This window comes from Sapajus apella, unplaced genomic scaffold, assembly GCF_009761245.1.
Source record: "Sapajus apella isolate SASKATOON/1434 unplaced genomic scaffold, GSC_monkey_1.0 scaffold148, whole genome shotgun sequence".
Lineage (NCBI taxonomy): Eukaryota > Metazoa > Chordata > Mammalia > Primates > Cebidae > Sapajus > Sapajus apella.
The window spans coordinates 555,169-571,751 of record NW_022437088.1 but is presented as its reverse complement, the minus strand read 5'-3'; the positions used below and the strand labels follow the sequence as shown (position 1 = coordinate 571,751).

At 56.8% G+C, this 16,583-nt stretch overlaps 3 protein-coding genes across 18 annotated transcripts in view; all 3 read left to right on the top strand.

Annotated features, from left to right (window-relative positions):
• Positions 1 to 1,185, top strand: part of DCST1 (DC-STAMP domain containing 1) — an 18,687-nt gene extending 17,502 nt beyond the window's left edge. For both annotated transcript variants that reach the window (XM_032264867.1, XM_032264866.1), the window contains one exon: positions 870 to 1,185. In XM_032264867.1, the coding sequence (XP_032120758.1) occupies positions 870 to 1,121 (252 nt within the window). In that variant the 3' untranslated portion in view covers positions 1,122 to 1,185. The remainder of the gene's footprint in view (positions 1 to 869) is intronic.
• A 351-nt stretch (positions 1,186 to 1,536) lies between these two features.
• On the top strand, positions 1,537 to 13,532 carry ADAM15 (ADAM metallopeptidase domain 15). Of its 15 annotated transcripts, XR_004264702.1 has the most exons (24): positions 1,537 to 1,728; positions 2,896 to 3,002; positions 3,646 to 3,722; positions 4,110 to 4,188; positions 4,350 to 4,426; positions 4,518 to 4,710; positions 6,293 to 6,358; positions 6,439 to 6,507; positions 6,585 to 6,754; positions 6,890 to 6,974; positions 7,461 to 7,609; positions 7,689 to 7,863; positions 8,146 to 8,238; positions 8,361 to 8,665; positions 8,756 to 8,951; positions 9,225 to 9,302; positions 10,368 to 10,440; positions 10,969 to 11,107; positions 11,514 to 11,583; positions 12,172 to 12,246; positions 12,333 to 12,403; positions 12,663 to 12,734; positions 13,007 to 13,131; positions 13,226 to 13,531. XR_004264702.1 is itself a non-coding variant. In XM_032264850.1 (23 exons), exons 1-23 carry the CDS (start codon positions 1,650 to 1,652, stop codon positions 13,266 to 13,268), a joined length of 2,595 nt encoding a protein of 864 aa, XP_032120741.1. In that variant the 5' UTR covers positions 1,537 to 1,649; the 3' UTR covers positions 13,269 to 13,532. The 15 variants fall into 15 exon arrangements, 14 of the variants coding, with proteins under 14 accessions (XP_032120741.1, XP_032120742.1, XP_032120744.1 ...); XM_032264850.1 differs by lacking the exon at positions 12,333 to 12,403 and having other exon boundaries at positions 13,226 to 13,532; XM_032264851.1 differs by lacking the exon at positions 12,333 to 12,403 and having other exon boundaries at positions 12,175 to 12,246.
• Positions 13,533 to 13,632: 100 nt separating this feature from the next.
• The window catches only part of EFNA4 (ephrin A4), a 6,351-nt gene continuing 3,400 nt past the window's right edge, over positions 13,633 to 16,583 (top strand). The window contains exons 1-2 of the mRNA XM_032264883.1: positions 13,633 to 14,012; positions 14,099 to 14,678. Coding sequence (XP_032120774.1) covers positions 14,566 to 14,678 — 113 coding nt within the window. The 5' untranslated portion in view covers positions 13,633 to 14,012; positions 14,099 to 14,565. The remainder of the gene's footprint in view (positions 14,013 to 14,098; positions 14,679 to 16,583) is intronic.

Sequence of the window (16,583 nt, the reverse complement as noted above, 5' to 3'; positions counted from 1 at the left end):
AAAAAAAAAAAAAAAAAAAAAAAAGGAAAAACAAAAAACATAAAAGAACATGCTGGGATTCCTTGATAGGGTCATGAAGCAAACTGAATGTGAATGCACAGATGGAAATCTGCAGGACAGTCATTCCAAGCAGAATGTGCAAAGACTCAGAGTCCAGAGGGAATGCCAAGTGCCAGGGCTAGTCTCAGGAGAAACTGGCAAAAAGAGACAGCATTCAGGGAGGGCTACAGGCTAGAAAGGGACCAGACAGTGGAAGGCTCTGAAGGCCAAACCCAGGAGTTCTGCCTGTCTGACAGGCAGTGGAGCCTCTGGAGTTTCTTGGGTAAAGAGTGGCTGCTTCCCAAGTAAGGTGGCCTGTGAAGAATCCCTGACAATTGTGTGGATGTCATGAGAAATGGCAGGGAGGATAGCGAACTAGGCTTGGAGTTTGGAATCAGGGCCCCTGGGGTCCCGCCAAGTTGGATTGTTTACTATCAAAATGCCTTTGAGAGTCACTGCACCTTTCCCATCTGTAAAGTGGGGATAGCAACAGTGATAGCCGATCTGGCCTGCTCACGTCTCAGCCTCGCAGTGAGAACCAAATAAGATGATTTACGGGAAAGTGCAAATGAGAGTTGTGGCTGATATCCACCCCCAGAGAGCCTGGAGGGTGCATCCTCCCATTCTCCATCAGAGTTGGGGAGGGAGACTCTCAGGACCCATTTCCATAGCACCCTGCCTGGCCCTCCAAGGGTTTCCTTTGTCCAACCCAGCCTCCTCCAACACCCGGGCATTATCAGGCCTGGCGATTTCATACAGGAAACGCTGTCCAAGTTCCCCTTCTTTCCCGCCTCGCCCCCCGGCTGGCGCTAACGCCCACCTCCCAACAGCGCCATCCTCTGGCGGATATCCTGCACCGCCAATGCCCGCTTCTGCGCCGCTGGCTGCGCCGGCGCTGCGTGGTATGCCAGGCGCCCGAGACACCCGAGTCCTACGTGTGCCCGACGCCGGACTGCGAGGCCGTGTACTGCTGGTCGTGTTGGGGTGACATGCGGCAGCGGTGCCCGGTCTGCACGCCCCGCGAGGAGCTCTCCTCCTCCGCCTTTAGTGACAGCGACGACGACACTGCCTACGCGAGGTGAAGAGGCGTCCTGCTCGCTCTCCCGCCCCGTCCTTCCCTGTTAATAAAATGCCCTGTACGCTTCACGTGGGTCGGGGACTGGGGTGAGCCGCGCGCCGCCTCGCCGGCAGTCGGGGGAGCCCGCCCGCCCGACCTCCCCAGAGCCCGGCCGAGCACAGGAGGCAGGGAGGCCGCGAAGCTACTAGGGAAGGGTCCGGACCTGGGGCCGGGTGAAGGCGCGCCGCTCAAGCCGGTCGGATCCTGCCCAGGCTTCCACCCCGCGCACTTGCGGGAAAGCTGCGGAACCGAGCAGCGCGGGCAGAGCCGGCGTCGTGGGCGGGGTCCCGACTCCCGAGGCACCGGGCGCGCGGCGGGGCGGGCCTTGCCGAGGGCGGAGCCTGGCTCGGGGCCGGGTGGGAGGGGGCGGGCCGGGGCGGGGCCTGGTGGCTGCGCGGCGCTGCTGGGTGCTCTGAGGCGACCCGACCGCCGGCCGCTCCTCCGCGCGCTGTCCCGCACCTGCTGCCCTTGCCCGGCCCGCGGCGCCGCTGCCATGCGGCTGGCGCTGCTCTGGGCCCTGGGACTCCTCGGCGCGGGCAGTCCTTGGCCTTCCTGGCCTCTCCCAAATATAGGTGAGTCCTCGGCCTGGAGTGGGTCGGGAGGCGGACTGGGAGGAGGTGCAGGGAAGTCGGAAGGCATTAGGGTAGTGGGGCGGGACAGAGACCCTGGGAGAGCCCCGCCAGAGCGCGGCCCGCCCTGGTCCGCTGTCCTGGGCCTAGGGCCTGGTGACTTGGCGATGGAATGGAGAGGGAAGGAGGGGGGATGCCGGCGGCCCCCCCCGACCCCTCCTGCCTGGTCATCCTCCGCGCGGTCCCTGCGGACACTTTCAGGTTCAGGTACCAGGTACCGAAGGGCCTGGCCGGCGCCACTTCAAGATCGTGGTGAGAGGGTCGCTGCTCCCCAGGACTGACATCTTCACTCCTCTGGGGCCTAGCTAACCGTTCCACCCAGTGCCAGGGCACTGAGCGGGCATGGCTTGTAGGGTTTAGTGAAGCGGATTTTCTAGTCCTTATTTTGGGCCTGGGGCCGCCAGGCACGCCTCACCCTGGTGCTGTTGTCACCAGTGCCTGGCCTAGCGGGAGGGGTCTGGGAGGAGCGGGGAGAAAGGAGAATTGGCCGGGAAAGAGGCTGGACACCAACTCCTCCTTGGAACTTTCACTTCCCGCTGCTGTCTTGGGCCGGGGACTGAGAGGGCAGGCGCGGGTGGAGCGTCCGGAGGAGAGAGGGCCATTGTGTGTGGGGGGGTGAAGCGGAGGCTGTGGGCAGCGGGTGTGCCTGACTGGGCATGAGGGTGTTTAGGGAGGTGGGGGTGTTTGCACTGCTCACCCAGAAATGGGCGTTCCTGGCATCTCGATGTGAGCAAAGGGGAGGGTGAGCGGGCACCCAGCCACAAGGCTTAGCTGTCTCGAGGGGGCATTCCAGGGGTAAGGGGTGAAGAGTGATTGGCAGGGAGTGGGAGCAGGGGAGGGTTCCTGTGAGAACCTGGCATTGGCCGGAGGGGGACAAGGAGGGCCACAGGCTGAGCAAGCCGAGAAAGTCTTTCTTGGGAACTAGTAGATGGCGAGATGGGTGGAAAGCCATAAATTGGAGAGACACCCCATCTTCCAGTAGTCTCCTTTAAGTCCCAGCATGCAATGCAGAAGTCCCTCAGGTACCTAAGCGCCTTGATGGGCACCTGCCACCCCCAGCCCTGGTGTCTATTTCCTCAGTACTATCTTGGGGTGTCCTGGGACCTGCAGGTGGCACCGAGGAGCAGCAGGCAAGGTCAGAGAAGGCCCCAAGTGGGCCCTTGGAGCCCCAGGTCCTTCAGGACGACCTCCCAAATAGCCTCGAAGAGGTGCTTCAGGTGAGGTCACACTCCCCTCTAATTAATAAATGAATCCACATACACGCCCCAACATAGTCAGGTGTCTCAAGGCCAAAACTTGGTTGAGGAGCTGGTGGGTAGAGCTTGCTGTAGTGGGTCTATCCCAGGCCCAGCTGCTTTTCTCACCACACCCCAGCACCTGGCTTCACTTATCTCCCCCTCCCTCTGCACATACATCTGTCTGCCTCAGCCCCACCCAACCCATCCATCTCCACTGGGGAAATTCTGCAGCCAAACTTGCTTTCTTTATCTCATGTCGTTGGTTTTATCGGGGGGGTCTTCCTGATTTGGAAAGAATCAGGACATTACCAAACCACCCCCCCCCCCAACCCATTCTAAAGCTGAGTCAGAGGAAGGGCTGGGGCTTGTGCTGGGTCCTCCACGATGCTTCCTCTCTGGGCAGGAAGCCGAGAAGGGGCGGCTCAGATACCTTCCTTGACCTCCCCACACAACCCCCCAGAACAATGCTTCAGGCCAGGCAGGGCTTCCTGGCCCCTCCCCTGGGATCCCCCCACCAGTGATCTAATTGCTGGTGCTCTCCTGAGGCCTGAGGTTTTCTGGTTACAGGGGTTGGGAGTTGTTGGCAGGTCTAGGGAGGTGACCTGCCCTCTGGTGCCCACAGAGCAGTCTGCCTGAGCCCCTGAGGATCAAGCTGGAGCTGGATGGTGACAGTCATATCCTGGAGCTGCTACAGAATAGGTAATAGCGATGGTGGCAGTAATAGTGACCACAGGGCCAACAGCTTGTATAGCATTTATTATGTGCCAGGTACTAAGTGCATGCATTCATTTAATCCTCATAAAAATCCTGAAAAGGAGATACTATTATGTATTATCATTCTCATTTTATATATGAGGAAGTCAAGAACACAGAGAGGTTAAATAACTCACCCAAGGTCACACAGCTAGTATGTGCTGAAAACCAGATTGGAATTCAGATAAACATAGTCAGTGGCCCAAGCAGTATACTTTGCTGCCCCGGGGTGGGGGATTAGAAAGGTTGGCTGGGCGGTGGCCTGGTCTCCGCTTGTCAATGCACAGCCTGGGAAGTGGCTCAAGCACTGCCCTCTTTTTCTTCACTCCACAGGGAGTTGGTCCCAGGCCGCCCAGCCCTGGTGTGGTACCAGCCCAATGGCACTCGGGTGGTCAGTGAGGGACATACTCTGGTGAGTCAGGTCCTCTTGTGCCATTTTTGGCTTCGGGGGAAGAGGGAGGGAGTGACTGGAGGGTGAGAGGACATTGCATATTTTTGCCATCAAGCTAGACTCCTCAGTTCCAGTCCTAGTCTACTCTCTGAGACAGTGCTAATGTTGTTTCTGTGCTGTAGGAGAACTGCTGCTACCAGGGAAGGGTGCAGGGATACGCAGGCTCGTGGGTGTCCGTCTGTACCTGCTCTGGGCTCAGGTATACTGGGCGGATCTGATGACAGTAGAGAAAGTAAGGGGACCCAGGCATGGAGCTGAAATGTTCTCTGACTTCCTTTCTCTTTCCTTAGAGGCTTGGTGGTCCTGTCCCCAGAGAGAAGCTATATCCTGGAGCAGGGGCCTGGGGACCTTCCAGGTCCTCCCATTATTTCCCGAATCCAAGATTTCCACCTGCCAGGCCACACCTGTACCCTGAGCTGGCAGGAATCTGTGCACACACAGACTCCACCAGAGCTCCCCCTGGGACAGCGCCACGTTCACCGGGTGAGGATGAATGGCAGAGGGGCTGACCTTCAGTTGTCTTGAGGGCTGACCCCAGACACTCTCAGCTATGTGTTCACAGTACAATAGCTCCTGCTAATGGGGCAATTTCCATATGCCAGGAACTTTGTGAGCATTAGCTTGTATATTCCTCCCATACCTAGGAGGTAGGTGCTATCAATTGCTCGATTTTTTTTTTTTTTTTGAGAAGGAGTTTTACTCTTGTCTCCCAGGCTAGAGTACAATGGTGTGATCTCAGCTCACTGCAACCTCTTCCTCCCAGGTTCAAGCAATTCTCCTGCCTCAGCCTCCCGAGTAGCTGGGATTACAGGCACATGCCACCATGCCTGGCTAATTTTTGTATTTTTAGTAGAGACGGGGTTTTGCTATGTTGACCAGGCTAGTCTCAAACTCCTGACTTCAGGTGATCCACCCGCCTTAGCCTCCCAAAGTGCTGGGATTACAGGCATGAGCCACCATACCCATCCTAATAGCTCTATTTTAAAAGGAGGAAACCTTATAAAAAGTATCCAGGCATGGTGGTGTGCACCTGCAGTCCCAGCCACTTGGGAGGCTGAGGTGGAAGAATCGCTTGAGCCCAGACGGCAGAGGTTGCAGTGAGCCAAGACTGAGCCACTACACACCACCCTGGGTGACAGTGAGACCTAGTCTCAAAAAATAAAATAAAATAAAATGAGGAAATGATCTGAGACAGGTTAGGTGGTTTGCCCAAGGCCATACAACTAATAAATGCCATCTCCATTTATTAGTTGTATTTGGCTCAAACTCGTCATCTGTCTTATGATCCCATTTGCAGAGATCTCTCACTTGGTTATAGATAATACATAGTTACCAATGATAATGCAATATAAGCCCTATTTCCTAATTTGTAAAATGGGAATAATAAAACTACTTGCTGTATAGAGTTGCTGGGAAGATTAAATCAGTCAATATAGATGTAAAGTGCTTGGAACTGGCCGGGCGCAGTGGCTCACGCCTGTAATCCCAGCACTTTGGGAGGCCGAGGCGAGTGGATCATGAGGTCAGGAGTTTGAGACCAGCCTGGCTGATGTGGTGAAACCCCATCTCTACTAAAAATACAAAAATTAGCCGGGTGTGGTGGCGGGCACCTGTAATCCCAGCTACTCAGGAGGCTGAGGCAGAGAATTGCTTGAACACGGGAAGCGGAGGTTGCAGTGAGCCGAGATCACGCCACCGCACTCCAGCCTGGGCAACAAGAATGAAACTCCATCTCAAAAAAAAAAAAAAAAAAAAGTGCTTAGAACTATGCCAGGCATGTGGTAAGTGACAGAGTTGGCTATTGGGATTTTCAAAAATTATTATATATTTAAAACTTGAAAAAAACCCACTGAGTTTGGAGCCAGAAAAGCAGGGGTCTACTCCGAGCTTCATTATCTACTTCCTGGTTCTCCTCGGCAAGTCCCTGAGCCCTCCGGGCCTCAGTGGCTCATCTTTAAAATAGGCTCTTCAGCCTCCTGTTTGGCCCACAGAGTAGTAGTGGCTGTATGTTGTAAGCTTCTGAGTGTGAGCGGCATATTTACCTGATACTCCTTCTTGTCCGTAGTGGAGGCGGGATGTGGTGACAGAGACCAAGACTGTGGAGCTGGTGATTGTGGCTGATCACTCGGAGGTGAGCCTGTTGGCCCCTGCACATCCTCCTCCACCCTGCACCGCCCCGCCGCCTTGCACATCACCTCTCTCGGCCTACAGGTCCAGAGATACCGGGACTTCCAGCGCCTGCTGAACCGCACACTGGAAGTGGCCCTCTTGCTGGACACAGTGAGTGCTGGACAGGGCGGCAGCTCCCGGCCCCCTGACTGTGGCAACCCCTCTTCTGAGCACCAGCTCTCTTTCAGTTCTTCCGTCCCCTGAATGTACGAGTGGTGCTAGTGGCCCTGGAGGCCTGGACCCAGCATGACCTGGTGGAGATCAGCTCAAACCCAGCTGTCACCCTCGAAAACTTCCTCAACTGGCGCAGAGCAGATTTGCTGCCTCGATTGCCCCACGACAGTGCCCAGCTGGTGACGTAAGGGCCCTAGACTCAGCCAGAGGGACCAGTCCTGTCCTGGCCAAATTCACACCCCTTCAGTGCCCTACTCAGCCCCTGAAGCTCTGACCACAGTGGCTCCTGGCCCTGAACTTTGGCCTCCCTGTCCCACAGTGGCACTTCATTCTCTGGGCCTATGGTGGGCATGGCCATTCAGAACTCCATCTGCTCTCCTGACTTCTCAGGAGGCGTGAACATGGTGAGTTATTTCCAGGTCTCCTCCTCATTCCCAATTCAGTTCCTCCCAGGTGTGGTGGCATTTATTGACTGAAACCCCTCTACAAAGTTGCCCAACCACAAAGCTGGGGGTATAGAGGGTGGAGGTGCGTGATGTGGCCTGTGCTTTCAGGGAGCCCTCGCTTGTGGCCAGTTTGTCACAGTGTACACAGCCATCTCCTGTGCAGTCTTCCCATTTCTTGGAGGATAGGACGCAGCTGAGGCCCAAAGAACAGGGGTGATCTCCAAGGGCCATGCAGGGAGCGAGTGGGACAGAGCTGAGCTAGAACCCAGGTTTCCTGCCACCCAGGCCTGGGTTCTCCTACTTCAGAAGCAATTCAGGAGGCAGGCGGTGCTGCTGAGTGCCCATGAGGTCAGATGAGGAGGGAACAGGAGCAGACAGGGTGGGCTGGGCACTGTGGTGGAGGCAGGCTGGGACTGGACCTGGGGTATCCCTCCCCAATGACAGGACCACTCCACGAGCACCCTGGGAGTCGCCTCCTCCATAGCCCATGAGCTGGGCCACAGCCTGGGCCTGAACCATGATTCTCCTGGGAACAGCTGTCCCTGCCCAGGTCCAGCCCCAGCCAAGACCTGCATCATGGAGGCCTCCACAGAGTGAGTAGCTGCAGGATGTGGGGTGGGCAAGGAGCAAGGAGAAGCTCCCAGCCCCAACCTTCTTTGCCACCCTCCCCAGCTTCCTGCCAGGCCTGAACTTCAGCAACTGCAGCCGACAGGCCCTGGAAAAAGCCCTTCTGGATGGAATGGGCAGCTGCCTCTTCGAACGGCTGCCCAGCCTGCCCTCTCTGGCTGCTTTCTGTGGAAATATGTTTGTGGAGTCGGGCGAGCAGTGTGACTGTGGCTTCCCGGATGTGAGCCCCTTGTCCACAGCCTTGCCCCACTCACTTCTGTGCCCTCACCCTGGCTCATGGGCCCTCTCCCAGCCTCCTGAGCTCCTCTTGAGTTCTGAAGGGACTTCCCAGCCCTCTCCTACTTGCCCTGTCTGTGGGGACAGCACAGAGGTTGCTGGCTCTAGCTCCCGCTTGCTGTGTAGCCCTGGGCTTCCTTCTGGCCTTGGCCTGTGGGAGGGGAGGGATTGGAGGGAAGCTCACAGGAGGCGCCTGCTGATGCTCAGCCCGTGTGCCTGCCCACAGGACTGCACTGATCCCTGCTGTGATTCTTCAACCTGCAAGCTGAGGCCGGGGGCACAGTGTGCATCCGATGGACCCTGTTGTCAAAATTGCCAGGTGGGTAGAGACTAGACTGGCCACCGAGAGCTCACCTGCCAGGGCCAAGGTGGAAAGGGTCGTTCTGACCCCCTGGCTGGATTTACCCATTGCCCACACTAATGCTCATCCACCCTCCACAGCTGCGCCCGTCTGGCTGGCAGTGTCGTCCTACCAGAGGGGACTGTGACTTGCCTGAATTCTGCCCAGGAAACAGCTCCCAGTGTCCCCCTGATGTCAGCCTAGGGGATGGCGAGCCCTGCGCTGGTGGGCAAGCTGTGTGCATGCATGGGCGCTGTGCCTCCTATGCCCAGCAGTGCCAGTCACTCTGGGGACCTGGGGCTCAGCCCGCTGCGCCACTTTGCCTCCAGACAGCCAACACTCGGGGAAATGCTTTTGGGAGCTGTGGGCGCAAGCCCAGTGGCAGCTACGAGTCCTGCAGCCCTAGGTAAGTGAGGAAACCTGGCTCCTCCTTTGGGTTTCTGTCAGCCTTGGCCCTGCTCCTACTGACTCTGTGTGCCCTTCCCCCTCCCCCCAGAGATGCCATTTGTGGGCAGCTCCAGTGCCAGACAGATAGGACCCAGCCTTTGCTGGGCTCCGTCCACGCTCTAATCTGGGAGATAATAGATGTGAACGGGACTGAGCTGAACTGCAGCTGGGTGCACCTGGACCTGGGCGACGATGTGGCCCAACCTCTCCTGACTCTGCCAGGCACAGCTTGTGGCCCTGGCCTGGTGAGCATCCTGGGTGGGCAAGACCAGGTGTGAGAAGGGACGTTTGGACCACAGTGAACAATGCCCAGTCTTCACCATTCACCAATATAAAAGGCAGGGACTCCAAGGGAAGTCAGTTTCTTACTTCAGATGGAGCAACATCCTATCAACCCACTCAGCCTTGGTTTCCCCATCTGTAAATGCAGAGTGTGGCCTCAACTTTGTTGGCCTCCCAGTTCCATTAAAGCTCTGTGGGAATCTGATCTATGCTGTTTTCTCTCCCACCCGGGTCAGGTATGCATAGACCATCGATGCCAGCCTGTGGATCTCCTGGGGGCACAGGAATGTCGAAGCAAATGCCATGGACATGGGGTAAGCTGGGATGGGGGAAGTGGAAGAGGAGCAGGGAGCCTCTGGAAGGGAAAAGGAAGCTGGGCTTTGGAAATAGACATATCTGGGTTCTAATCCTTGCTCTACGACTTCCTCGTTGTGTGACCTGGGGCAGGTTACTAACTTCGCTGAGCTCAGTTTCGCCACCTACCAAATGACTGTAGTAATATCTGCCTACTGAAGTACATAAGATGAGTACGAGAGCATCTAGCACAGGCTGGGCATGGTGGCTCACGCCTGTGATCCCAGTATTGTTTTTGTTTTTTTGAGACAGAGGCTCGCTCTGTTACCCAGGCTGGAGTGCAGTGGCGCAACCTCGGCTCAAGCGTTTCTCATGTCTCAGCCTCCTGAGTAGCTGGGATTACAGGCATACAGCACCACACCCAGCTAACTTTTGTATTTTCAGTAGAGGTGGGTTTCACTATGTTGGCCAGGCTGGTCTCGAACTCCTGTGAGGTAAGTGATCCGCCTGCCTTGGCCTCCCAAAGTGCTGGGATTACAGGCGTGAGCCACTGCACCCGGCCAAATCGCAGGATTTGGAAGGCCAAGTCAGGAGGATCACTTGAGGCAAGGAGTTCAAAACCAGTCTAGTTAACATAGTCAGATCCCATCTCTATCAAGGAAAAATGTAAAAATTAGTCAGGCATAGTAGTGCACACTTGTGGTCCTAGCTACTTAGAAGGCTGAGGCAGGAGGATTGCGTGAGCCCAGGAGTTTGGGGCTGCAGTGAGCCATAATTGCACCACTGCACTCCAGCCTGGGCAACAGAGTGAGACTCTGTCTTACTTGCTGTCTAAAATTAAAAAATTAAATTGAATTAAATTAAAGAAAGGAAGCATATAGCACAGTGTCCAGCACAGAGGAGGTGCTCAGTAAGTGTTAGTTTGATCTGATTTGCTCCAGTGTGGATAAAGACCCTCTCTCTGGTCTCTACACATCATACCCAGCACAACCTCCAGTTGTAGAAATCCGAGATCTTGAGAAGCTGGAGATAAGGAGACAGTTCCAGAGTGCAGGGCTCCTCATTGCTCTCCTTCCACCTCCTAGGTCTGTGACAGCAACAGGCACTGCCACTGTGAGGAGGGCTGGACACCCCCTGACTGCACCACTCAGCTCAAAGGTAGCATGGGGGTGGGGGAGAGGGGCAGCTGGGAGGGCAGAGCGGTTCACGCTTTATCTTTCCCCCTTGACCCTCTCTTTCTGACCCCTCTTTGCTGCTGGTTCCCTGAGTCTGTGCCCCTTGACCTCTTCACTCTCCCTGATCACTTAATTTCACTCCCTGCACCCTGCTCCTTCATGGGTCTAGAGTTCTTAGCCCTGCCCTCTTTTGTTTTTTTTTGTTTGCTTGTTTGTTTTTTTGAGACGGAGTCTTGCTCTGTCACCCAGGCTCACTGCAACATCTGCCTCCAGTTCACTTGATTCTCCTGTCTCAGCCTCCTGTGTAGCTGGGATTACAGGCACCCACCACCGCGCCCAACTAATTTTTGTATTTTTAGTAAAGATGGGGTTTCACCATCTTGGCCAGGCTGGTCTCAAAATTCTGACGTCATGATCCACCTGCCTTAGCCTCCCAAAGTGCTGGGATTATAGGCGTGAGCCACCGTACCCGGCCAGCCCTACCTCCTTTAAACCTGACTTCCGCCCACAGCAACCAGCTCCCTGACCACAGGGCTGCTCCTCAGCCTCTTGGTGTTACTGGTCCTGGTGATGCTTGGTGCCAGCTACTGGTACCGTGCTCGCCTGCACCAGCGACTCTGCCAGCTCAAGGGACCCACCTGCCAATACAGGTATGAGCATCACCTCCTTGCTACCACTTCTTTCAACTTGGGACAGTGCTGAAGCCTGCCTCACCTCTGTAGCCCCTGCCACCTGGTTTTGAGCCCCAAGCCCCTTGGACCTTAAACTTGCTAACTGCCACAGCCCCACACCTTCCTTCCCTATACGTGCCCACAGCTCTTCACCTCACAGCTGTGCCCCTGTGGGATAGCTGGAGTGCTATGGCCATTTATCCCCAGGGCCCCTATGCTGGATAAGCCGGGCCTTCCCTCAGCTAATCAACCCCTCCACTGCCACAATTTTACCTAAACCACACACAAGTACCTGCAAAGGGATAATGCCACTCAAGGATGGCATAAGGTAGAGAACAGGGTCTGAGCCTGGGCCCTCTCCCTCCTTGCCTTTCCTCATGCTTAGGGCAGCCCAATCTGGCCCCCCTGAAAGGCCAGGACCTCCGCAGAGGGCCCTGCTGGCTCGAGGCACTAAGGTGAGTCCCGGATGCCAGAGGAAGGGGACCGTAGCTTGGCCGGGCAGCCAGCTTGTGCCCTGGGGGGTAGGCATTAGAGGCTCCAGACTCAGAGAAAGGCTAGCACTGCCCAAGAGTCAGTCGAAGGAGTCAGGGCCAGCCCTCCCCTTCCCTTCCCTCCCCACCCCTGGCTACAGGCAGAGAAGCTGAGTCCAGAAGAGTGGGGAGGGCAGCCAGCTGGAGCAGGGGCTGTTGGGCTCCGTCCACTGGCTGAGAGGTGGCTTTGAGAGGTGGGTCTATCCATGCCCCCAGCAGAAACCCCAGAAGGGTACAAGGGCGGTGTTGCTCAGAATGGCCTTCCGTGGGCCCAGATCACCATATTAGAAGGGCTGGTGAGCACCCCCGCCCTGAGCCCTCTGCTCGGATGATGGGAGTGTGTGCATGCCCTCTCCACTTGCTCCCCACCTGCATGCACCTGCATAACTGCATGCATACTGCCCACTCCCCGGGCCCTGCCGGCCCTCCCTGGGCACTGACCCTTCTCTGCCCACTCTGTCTCTCTGCTTCCTCTTTCCCCTCTGTGCCTGTCTGCCCCTCCTACCCTCTCAGCAGGCTAACGCTCTCGGCTTCCCAGCCCCCCCTTCCAGGGCACTGCCGCCTGACCCTGTGCCCAAGAGACTCCAGGTAAATCTGGGCCAGGCCCCGCCCTGAGCTAAGGCAGGTGGGAGGCTTGATACCCAACTGCAGTTCTCATCCCTGCTCCCTGCCAGCGGTGCTCTTCATTAGGTGATCGGGGTGCCCCTCAGCCTTCAGACACTCTGAGCCCCAGCAGCAGCAAAGGGTGAGCCTCCTGCCTTGGCTTCTACCGCTATCTGGTGGTCAGTGGCGGGACTGCAATTGGCCAGGGCCTCCGCGGTTGACCTACACCTTCCTACCCTGAGACATCAGCTGGCATGCCTCCAAGCCCTCTGCGCATGCCCTCATTCTCTCCTGCCCCCTGGCTGACTTTGCATGTTGACTTGAACCCCTCCGGGGAATCTCTTTGCATGCCTACTGCCCCTGGCTATGCTCTCACAGCCACCGCCCCTCTCTCTGTTCAGGCTGAGCTGGCTGACCGACCCAATCCCCCTACCCGCCCTCTGCCCGCTGACCCGGTGGTGAGGAGCCCCAAGGTAACGGTGCGGGGAGAGAAGGGTACAGCCTCTCCCCCCCACCTAGGGCTGTGGTGCTGGTAGCCATGACGGTGGTGGCAGTGGCGAGATGTCCCCTCAGTGTATGAGGGCACATATCCCAGTGGTGCCTTTAATGGTGACAGGTTTGTTTGCAGGCAGAGGTGACCTCTGGTGCTGCCCCCAAGCTGGTGTTCCCCAGCACCAGTGCGTTGGGCATGGGTATCATGAAACCCCCCCCCACCCAAGCCGGCCTCCTGACTTCTCTCCCTCAGTCTCAGGGGCCTTCCAAGCCCCCACCCCCGAGGAAGCCACTGCCTGCTGACCCCCAGGGCCGGTGCCCATCGAGTGACCCGTCTGGCCCAGGAGCTGGAATCCCGCCCCTAGTGGTACCCTCCAGGTAGGCAAGGAGGAGCTCTGGAGATGGGTGGGTGGGGCCAGTGATCTAGGGGAAGGGACCTCTGACCCTTTTTTCTCGGCTTCCCGCATTCCAGACCAGCGCCGCCACCTCCAACAATGTCCTTGCTCTACCTCTGACCTCCCTGGAGGTTCCGCTGCCTCCAAACTGGATTTAGGACTTCAAGAGGCGGGTGTGCCCTCTGGAGTCCCCTACCATGACTGAAGGAGCCAGAGACTGGACGCGGTCTGCACCGCCACGCGCTGTGAAGCAGCACTCTGGCGACCTGCCCGCGTAGTTGCAGCTGGGGCTTGGGGAGGGGCTGGGGGTTGGACAGGGCTGAGGGAGGTGCGCACAGCCTGTCTCTGCTCAGCTGCAATAAACGAGACATCTTGGGAGAGTTCCTCAGAGTTTGTCTGCTCCTAGAAGCCGGGTCGCTCCTGCTGCGGTTCCAGGTCTGGCCGCCAGGAGACGCTGCCGCCTCAGACGAGGGAGGGCTGTTGTGGGCGGGAGTACCAGAATAGGTCGGCGTGTGTCCCCGGGATGCTCGCGGCTTACCTCTGCCCAGACTGGGGTGGCTCTCGGCGCAATCTGTCAAGCTGTTGGACCTGCCGTCCCCGCTCTGACCATTTGCTGAGAAAAGTGGATCTGGCAGATGTTCTCAAAGCCCCGGAGCCAGGGCGGAGCGGGGCGGCGGCTCCCACGATCCCAAGGCCGCGCACCTGCCTCCTCCCTCTCCGCCGCCGCCACCTGAGGGATCGGGAACAAAGGTGCTTTGTACAGGCCGCAACCACCTCATTACTTCGTCTTCGGGACTGGGGCTGCTTGGGCCCCCAGCCCAGAACGAAGGTGTGGGGCGGCAAAGGACAAACGCCAATCCCAAAGTGAGCATCCTAGCGCGTCACCTAAGGCTCTTTAGAGAATGTGGTTCCAAAAGCTGTGTTGTCCCGTACGCTCGTACTAGCCCTAGATCTGCAAAGAAAACGGGGCAGTGTATGAAGGTGGTTGGACAGGGTTCACGGATCCTCGTTCACGCCTCACTTTCCCCTATCTGGGCAAAGGTTATGTGTCCTTATGTAAAATCTTCCAAACTTCTAATAAGGCAATCTACCCTGCACTAAAGCAGACACGAAAGCACGACCTCCCTATAAATACTGCGGATGGAATACGCCCTTCCTTGCAGTGCTGTGCAGCCTCAGCGGAAGCTTAGGCGAACCCAGCGCGCACTGCGGCGCACAGAGGGTTAACTAGAGTTGGCGCTGGGTGGAGAGAAGGAGACGCGCTCCCATTGGCGGAAAGTTATCCAGGGGCGGGTCTGTGAATCTGCGCACCCCACCCCCCTTTCCACAACCCCCCACTTCACTTTGTACCTTTCTCGCCTCGACTGTGAGGCAGGCCGGGACCTGCCGGGCCAGACCAGACCGGACCTCGGGGGCGATGCGGCTGCTGCCCCTGCTGCGGACTGTCCTCTGGGCCACGTTCCTCGGCTCCCCTCTGCGCGGGGGCTCCAGCCTTCGCCACGTCGTCTACTGGAACTCCAGTAACCCCAGGTAGCCGGGCCGAACCGGGCGTGCGCCTAGCTAAGACTGCGCGCTCCTGGGCTTTGCGCGCGCTCGCCATTCGCTCTTTGCGCGGCGCCGCCTGAGCCTGGCCGCGCGCCGGGGCTCCTTTGTTTGAGCCGGCGGGGGAGGGGGGAGGGGGGAGGGGCGAGGCGCTCCCTGGGTCTCCCCACAGCCGTTTTGTGTTGGGGGGCAGGCAGAAGACCCTCAGCCCCGTGGGTTGCCTAAGGGGTCTTGGAGCTGGGGGGCCTTTGCCCTCACTCTGGGCTCCGCCCCCCTCGCTGCACTCCTGGCGATCCCCAGCCTCCCGCCGGCTGGAGCTGGGGTGGACGAACTTGAGAGCGAGGGAGGGGGCTTTACTCTTGAGATAGAGCATGGGTTACTCTCTTGCCCGTTGGGTCTCACCTCTGGCTCTCGCTCTGTCTCCTGATCGCATTTGCTATCTCTGCTTTCATCTCTGTCTTTACTGGTCCTCTGTTTCTTTCCAGTGTCAGCCCTGCCCTTCTAGCTGAATCACCTCTGGGCAAGTCTCCTGACCTTGCTAACCTCATTTATCTCACCTGTATAATGGGCTAATAATACCTAGTACCCTGGGAAATCCGGCGGGGTAAGTGAGGTCATGTATGTAAAGGAGGTGCAGGGTGTGCAGATATAAATTATTCTTTCTCTCTCCTGAGCTGCCTGCCTTTGAACCTCACTCTATTTTACTGTTTCCATCCCCCTCCCCAAATCTCCCTGCCTCTCTTCTGTTTCCCATCTGTTTTCCTTTCTGATTTTTTACTTGAGACAATCTGTGACTCTATTCATTTGTTCACTCACTAACATTTAAACACAAACTGTGTGCCCGGCCCTGTGCTAGGTTGCAGGGGATGCCACTATATAGATGAGAAGATCAAGACCCTGCCCTCTGGGATTCCACAGACTCCGGAGAGCCTGCGTAAAGACAGGTCATTACAATACCAATACCAAGTGATAAGAGCTATTGTTGTCCTTGGACCCTGAATTCCTCTATCTCTGTTACAGACCAGAGCCTCTGAATCACTGTTAAAATGCAGGTTTCTCACCCCCAATCTTAAGGTTTCTGACTCATTCATTCAATCCACAAATATTTATGAAGACTGTCTTGTGGTGGGCACTTTTCCAGGCACTGGGGATGCGGTGGAACAGAACTTACCAAGGCCCTGTCCTCGCTCAGCTTGCGTTCTATGTCTGGGCTGACTCAGCCCAGGAATCTTCATTTCTCATCAGAACTGCGACAGGTGGTCCTTGGACCACCCATTGGAGGCCTCTCCTAAGTCACGCTTCACTGCGTTTATGGTATGGGTGGTGGATCATGCAGCTTTCTGTACAGTGGGGAGCAGCCCGTTCCAGCCCTTCCCTCCTGTGCTGGCTTCCCCAGGCAACTCCCAAGAGGTGGGGGAGTCCCAAGAAGACTGAAGACTGAGTGGTGTGTGGACTCCCTGCCATGCCTGGCACTTCCTCCTCCTGGCCAAAAAAGGGAGGCACCTGGCACCCACTCCTTCATTTTTTTTTTTTAATTTTTAGAATTTATTCATTTAGAGACCGGGTCTTGCTCTGTCACCCAGGCTGGAGTACAGTTTCATGATTAATAGCTCACTACAGCCTCAAATTCATGGGCTCAAAGGATCCTCCCGCCTCAGCCTCCCAAATAGCTGGGACTACAGGAGTACACCACCACTCATGGCTTTTATTTATTTATGGTAGAGACAATCTCACCATGGTGCCCCGGCTGGTCTTGAACTCCTGGCCTCAAGCAACCCCCCTGCCTCGGCCTCCCAAAGTGCTAGGATTCAGATGTGAACCATTGCACGTGGCCTCTCTCATTCTTTTTTTTCCTTTTCTTTCTTTTTTTTTTTTTTTTTTTTTTTTTTTTTT

Excerpts from the sequence above, each read along its gene's own strand:
- ADAM15 (XM_032264850.1), top strand. The coding sequence starts at position 1,650 with ATGCGGCTGGCGCTGCTCTGGGCCCTGGGACTCCTCGGCGCGGGCAGT. Across the intron at positions 8,239-8,360 it reads CCTGTTGTCAAAATTGCCAG|CTGCGCCCGTCTGGCTGGCA; the intron begins GTGGGTAGAGAC and ends CACCCTCCACAG. Across the intron at positions 8,952-9,224 it reads CAGCTTGTGGCCCTGGCCTG|GTATGCATAGACCATCGATG; the intron begins GTGAGCATCCTG and ends CACCCGGGTCAG.